At 35.3% G+C, this 6,799-nt stretch overlaps 1 protein-coding gene across 8 annotated transcripts; it reads left to right on the top strand.

Annotated features, from left to right (window-relative positions):
- Positions 1–314: 314 nt before the first annotated feature.
- On the top strand, positions 315–4,591 carry LOC137827686 (protein indeterminate-domain 6, chloroplastic-like). Of its 8 annotated transcripts, none has more exons than XM_068633942.1 (5): positions 315–741; positions 868–903; positions 1,058–1,224; positions 1,633–2,029; positions 3,367–4,591. In XM_068633942.1, the coding sequence occupies exons 3-5, from the start codon at positions 1,086–1,088 to the stop codon at positions 4,415–4,417; spliced, it is 1,587 nt and encodes a 528-aa protein (XP_068490043.1). In that variant the 5' UTR covers positions 315–741; positions 868–903; positions 1,058–1,085; the 3' UTR covers positions 4,418–4,591. The 8 variants fall into 8 exon arrangements, with proteins under 8 accessions (XP_068490043.1, XP_068490044.1, XP_068490050.1 ...); XM_068633943.1 differs by having other exon boundaries at positions 396–741; positions 1,013–1,224; XM_068633949.1 differs by having other exon boundaries at positions 481–737.
- Positions 4,592–6,799: the final 2,208 nt, after the last annotated feature.

Raw genomic sequence — 6,799 nt, 5'->3', positions numbered from 1 at the left:
AATTATTATAAAATAGGAGATAAACCCAAATATTGTCATCATCTACCAGCAAGCTCTCTGTCTACTGAGTTATCACGATTAGGTGTAAGAGTTCGAAGTACTTTGTCCGTAAATTACCACAAGATTTTGATTGAAAATATTTTTTACCAACTAATCCTAGAACTTTTATGTCAGTTTATAGTAACCATATATAATCGAATAACAGTGGAAAGTTGTATCTGATAAAAACCATGCTAAAGAAAGTATTGTAGACATGGTAATAATTAACAATAGTTATAATAATGCATAAACCAATTAGTTGTTGGGTAAAAAATGAGGAAAGTTGTATGGTTGTTGGTAAAAAGATAGGAAAGAAGAGAAGGAGAGATAAGGTGAGTGTGAGAGCTAAAAGGGTCGGTGGCCCCAGACCATCATCTGCTAAGGACACAGTAGCCCGTGCAGGAGCAGTATAACAGTGACATAAATTACCTCCCTCACTTCGCTGGCAACTTTACCACCCTTAATTATTCCTCCTTACAAAATGCACAACCATGAGGAGAAGAGGGGAAAAGAAGAGACACAGAGATCAAAAGAGATACATATGAGTTGATTTATATATGCCTTTTGGAGGACAAGCTAGCATGTTATTAACTATTATTATTATTCTTCTGTCTAGATGACACCAAATGATTGAGAAATAACAAGAGGGAGTAGTAGTAGCTAAATTTTATGATAAGAAAACAATAGCCAGAAGATAAGTAGGTATTCAGAGTGAATTGTTTTCTTCTCTTCGTCTCCTGTTTGCTTCTGTCTCCTAAGATACTTTCCTCTCGGTATCTTTTGTGATTTAATCTCTCAGTTTCTATTTTTTTTCTTTTTTCCTGACAGACAAAGAAAGCAGGGAAAAAATCAAACATACTTCAGGTCTTTTTTTTTTTCTTCATTCTGTTGTAGTTTCTTTTTCCCTTTCTTTTTGTTTATTCTTTCCAAGGGACAAGAAAACATGCAATTGAGGTTTTTTTTTTCCTTTCAGCAGAAGGATATTCGGATATTTGATAGGTGTTTACTTTTGGTTCAGATATTAGTTCCAGATTTGCACAACAGTTATGGCGGCAGCTTCCTCATCCACTCCATTCTCGGGAACCAGAGAAGAAAGCCCTCAGATTACAACACACCATCAACCCTCCACAGTTGCTCCAATCACAGTTCCTCAAAAGAAACGGAGGAATCAACCTGGAACCCCAAGCAAGTAGCTTAGTTAAATTTGATTGCTTAAACCACACACATATACACATCCTTTGCAATTTTGTTTCACTTCTTTCATTTTCTCAATAACAAACACGACGAAACCCTATTCGTGATTTAGGGCTATTGACTTCTTTAATTTACTGTAGAGACATTCAGTTCATGGTTGGATTGCTTTTCTCTAAGAATCTCAAAAGCATGAAACTTCTGGTTTAAATTTTTTAATAATCTTCGTAAATTTGTATTTTTTTTTTTATCATTACTATTGAAATTCCTACGTGGTTCTAAAACAAGGTCAAAAAAGAAAGATTATTCTTCTGTTTCTTGTGCGTATTCAATTTGAGCAAGTGATTGAAGCATGAGAGTTTTTTAATAATTTGTTGTTTGTCATTTTTGTGGGGGTAAAAGATCCAGACGCGGAGGTGATAAAACTATCTCCCAAGACCCTAATGGCAACAAACAGGTTTATATGTGAGGTGTGCAATAAAGGATTTCAAAGGGAGCAAAACCTACAGCTTCACAGAAGAGGACACAACCTTCCTTGGAAGCTAAAGCAGAAGAGTACAAAAGAGCAAAAAAGAAAGGTTTATCTTTGTCCCGAGCCCACCTGCGTCCATCATGATCCTTCAAGGGCTTTGGGAGACCTCACTGGAATCAAGAAGCACTACTCTCGCAAGCATGGTGAGAAGAAGTGGAAGTGTGAAAAGTGCTCAAAGAAATATGCTGTTCAATCTGATTGGAAAGCACATTCAAAGACTTGTGGCACTAGAGAGTACAGATGTGACTGTGGCACTCTCTTCTCTAGGTAACAACCCATTTTATCTTAGTTTCCACTGCACTTTATACATTCTTCAAATGTGTATATAATACACACACACCATCCAGTTTATGAAAAATTAGGGTTTCTCATACTCTTTGGTGGGTTTTGAATTTTTCACACTAGTAAAAGCTTTTAAGCTTGATGCATTTTTATTATAAGCATTTCTAAACGCAACCTAAGAAGGTGTCGCTAGTTTGAAAAAATTGAGTAAATAGTCGAAACAGAAGTTAAATGTGAACTAGAGCTTTCTCCATTCATTTCCTTGGGTGTTAGTGGAGGCATGGCAGGAGACTGCTCGCACGTGAGTAGACTGTTGAAATGGGGTACCAAAATTGACATGCTTTGGGAAGAAAAAACAAGCAAGTTCAACTTTGGTCCTCGGGAACTGTGCCCCCACCCTTATTCCCATTCACGTGCAGTTAAGCAACTCTGCAAAGGCAACAGGCATAGTGATACTGGGTTTGTTCTCACATGAGTTGGAGATGCTGGCTTTTGTTCTCTTTCGGCTTGGCTCGGTTCATATATAAATACACTTATCTTCTTGCAATGGGTCCGAGCTGCATAATTGTCACCACTTCCCATTATTTCTTTATTCATTGCTAAACAAATTCTCACCATTAATTCGCCACTTCTATATCAGCAATTTTTGTATTCTACCATTGCTTTGAAATGAATTCTCGTCGTAGAAAATAGACAAGTATTGAGGTTGTTTGCATTTATTGAACTGGCCCCATCTTTGGTCTTATGATAATTGACTTTCATCAGAAGCTGAAAATAATTCTCTTTTATTGATTAATGAGAGACCTTAAAGTGGCAGTTAGATTTGGATTTCTTGTGTGTATCATCTTTTGGTATAATGATCCCCTGGGCCCTCTGTTTCCATTAGAGTTTTATTTTCAAAATTGCAGTTCCAATTACAAAGAAAAAAACATTTCCTATTTTATTTTTTATTTTATATTTGACTATACCTTTGGAATTGGTTGGTTAAATAATTGATATATATATATATATATATATATATATCTTGAACTTCTACAGTTCCAAAATTCTTTAGGTTGGACGGTGTTAGGTTACCTATATACGTTATTAAAATTAATATATGGTTTGGTTCAAGAATTTTATGTGTTGATGTGGTGGCATAATAGTTGTTATTGAGCTGATTAGGAACATTTTGATTATTATATTGTATTCTTACTGGAGCATACTAATAATATAATTTTAAGTCTTACTTAATACTCGACGTAATAAATTCACCTTTGTCAGTTTCTATAATGGAAGATGTGGTCAATTTATGTATACCTTTTATTATATTTTTGATGCAGGCGTGACAGTTTCATCACTCATAGGGCGTTCTGTGATGCATTAGCACATGAGAGTGCAAGATACCCCAGTAGCTCAAATCCTTTGGGAACTCATTTGTTTGGCACAAACCACACTAGTTTAACCCTATCCCAAGTGGGTACCCAACTTTCCCAAGTTCAAAATCAGAACCAAACAGTCACTAACATTGGTGCAGCTCTTAAGTTTGAGCACTTGATTCCACCTCTAAATCAGTCTTCATTTGGACACTCACCACAATCAATGCCTTCCTCAGCTTTCTTCATGAATAACAACACCAATCAAACATTATTTGAAGAACACCAATCACAACAAGGACAACTATTCTCAAACAAGCAACTACATGGCCTAATGCAGCTCACTGCTCTTGATGGCAACACTAACAACTCCAATTCTTCATCAGTTGCTGCTCCTAATTCCAATCTCTTCAACCTCAGCTTCTTCCCAAGTAGCAATAGCACTAGCACCATTATCCCTGATCAATTCAACAACATAAGTGGTAGTGACCAAGGAACAACACCACCACCACTCTTTGTTAATAACAACCCTGCAGTAAGTGATCATGTGGGTTCAAGTTTTTCTTCGCTCTTTGGTGATTCAATAGAAAACGTATCATCCCCTCATATGTCTGCCACTGTGTTGCTTCAAAAAGCCTCTCAAATGGGTTCAACCACAACCACCAGCGGTTCTTCTTTACTTAGAGGAATGTCTAGCAATGGTTCCAAAGCTGAAAATGGTCACCACCACCACCACAATCTTCAAGGGTTGATGAACTCTATTGCTAATGGAAACACGTCCTTGTTTAGGAACATGCAAGGGAATGAAAACAACCTTTCTGGGTTTCACAACGTCGACGAGTCCAACCATAAGTTGCCCCAGAATCTTAATAATGTAAACTTTGGAGGTTCTGATAAGTTGACCTTAGACTTTTTGGGTGTTGGAGGAATGGTTAGAAATATGAATGGTGGATTTTCACAGAGAGAACAACTACAACAACAACAACGTGTCATGGGTACTGAGTTCTTTGGACCCTGACCTGAAGGCAGCAGCATAGCCAAATCATCATTTTGGAAAGTCAACGTTGTAATAAGGAAAAGATTAGGCACAATGAAAAAACATTAAAGAAATAGCTTGTTACGTATGTATGAACTTATTTAAAACTGCTTTAAGGTTATTTTGTTATGAAAAGAAGTCTAATTGGTCTATTAACTATGATTTCGATTCTATAAATTGCAACTCTTATGTTTTTCTTGAGTACATCGATCCCTTTCTCTTCAGTACTCTCTCACTTTGACAGTGATAGACATCTGAATAAATTTACTGTTTCATTGAATTTCATGATAAAGTTTAGTTTGAGATAGAAAAGTAAATACGGTAAAGCCAGCCAGGTTGTGCACAATGCTCAACAGACGAGGATGCTGACTCTCTTGCTCAGCATCTTCACGTATTCGATATATTCCAATGGAAACGACAAACCCTGGTTTCCTTTCAATTTCACCATTGTTTTCTAGCTATAATTAACATATACCATACCCACTACAGCTACACAAAACTTAAAAATAAAGCAGTACCAATTTTGTATTTCATACACCTAATTCCTTACTTTTCAAGAAAAATCTTATTAAAAGACCATCACATAAGATACCAAGACTAGTATAAACGTGCATGACAGCATACAAATCAAAAATATAATTACGATTTTTTACATTTAAATTATTATTTATCAGACACCAAACTACTTTCTTTTTTTAAAAAAGAGACATGTGCTTATATCATAATTTTATATATATATATATATATATATATGAAAATACTTATTTAACAATATTATTAATTAAAAAAAATGGTTACTAACTCCATTAGCAGCACTACAAAACTTGATAAACGCCGTTCACATTTTGATGTGCTTTTGTTGACATTCCTTTGCTTAAAGATGAGCCTTTTTAGCCTATCATTTTGAAATATTCCTGAGCATGTTGACCACTTTTGAAACTCACATTCTTATGGAGTTCTTCTCTCTCTGAACTGTTTGCATGTTAGCATGCACTGTAGGGCAGTGCCGTGGTTGCTCACAATTAGGGTTAGGTCTCACGTCATTATTCATTTGGTGAAAGATCTTTATGGCGTTAAGTAAATGAATAAAGGTGTGATGGCTGGGCACAGTGCTCTGCATCCAACAGAGACAGTATAGTCTCTGAAATGTTCGTTATTGTAATTATTAGTAAAGATATTGTGACACTTTTGTCGCACCTCATGTCATTTGCCTCCTCATATGGGAATCACTCGTCCGTGACTATCAAACCCACTCATCTCATTTCGTCTTTATATACTCTACCACTTTCCTCTCCATTTTTCTTTTTTCGGATAATTCTTTCACACCAAACCAAACTCCAATTTCGAACAAATCCTTATTCCACACGTTATCAAAATCAAATGTTTTTATAATGTTAAGTTTCGATCAATAACATTTCAAATGATCATATACATGTTACTAATGCGTTAGTGTCGTGGGGTGGGGCTTTGTTTCAGGTGCAAATACAGATTTTTGCGAGAAATGAAAATTTAAGGCTTCCGCCTTTTAGGATGCAGTGTTGTGTTGATAGTTATTTTATATGTTATGTTGGACAAATTTTAAATATATATATTTTCTCGTAATTTTTTAAATAAGATTTATTTAAATTTTTAATATTTTATATATGAATTAAAACATCTTTCAAATATTCTAAAATATATATATATATTCTAAATTTTCAAAAATATGATGACTGCACATTCATTATATATATCAGTATGTGGAATATGAGATTTTCCATACAGATTTAGTTTTTCCAATTTTTTTATAACAAAGAATAATTGAATTTAATGAAGACTTTATAGTGTTCAAACTCTTATACGATAACCAAAACGTTTTCTCCTAGTCAAACCAAAAAACATTCTTCCACGCCATACGGGAACAAATCTACCACGACTTAGAAAAGCTTAACACAACTTAGCAAACAGATGGTTCTGCATAAAAAAAAACACCAGCAGCCACTAAATTTCCTAGCAATTAACCTGCATAGAGCCAAGTCAAACAAATTCCTAAAGAGGGATTGTAGTATTGATATAAATAGACAATAGAAGATAGAAAAAATGGTTGTTCCCAATCTCCTATACTGTAAGATACCATAGTCTAAACTTGGCTTGCAACCCCTCCACAGTAGGCTTGCTGCCATACCCCCAATTGCACAGAGAGCAAGCCGCTGGATTCCAACTCTAATGCTCCCTCGTCGGCAGATTAACGTCACTTGAATTATCAAGTGCAGGACAATGTCTTGTGGGAGATAATAATAGGAAAAAAAGTGTTTTGGAAAGACATGAAATCAAATATTAAAACTAAGCTTTCTAGTTGGAATGGAAAACATTTATATTTTGCTG

Source organism: Phaseolus vulgaris, chromosome 7 (assembly GCF_000499845.2).
Source record: "Phaseolus vulgaris cultivar G19833 chromosome 7, P. vulgaris v2.0, whole genome shotgun sequence".
In the NCBI taxonomy this organism is placed as follows: domain Eukaryota; kingdom Viridiplantae; phylum Streptophyta; class Magnoliopsida; order Fabales; family Fabaceae; genus Phaseolus; species Phaseolus vulgaris.
This window is presented reverse-complemented; position numbering and strand designations above follow the sequence as displayed.

Bases quoted from the DNA above. Each gene is read 5' to 3' on its own strand.
- LOC137827686 (XM_068633942.1), top strand. From the start codon at position 1,086: ATGGCGGCAGCTTCCTCATCCACTCCATTCTCGGGAACCAGAGAAGAA. The intron at 1,225-1,632 runs GCAAGTAGCTTA...TGGGGGTAAAAG, and splicing joins GAATCAACCTGGAACCCCAA to ATCCAGACGCGGAGGTGATA. The intron at 2,030-3,366 runs GTAACAACCCAT...TTTTTGATGCAG, and splicing joins TGTGGCACTCTCTTCTCTAG to GCGTGACAGTTTCATCACTC.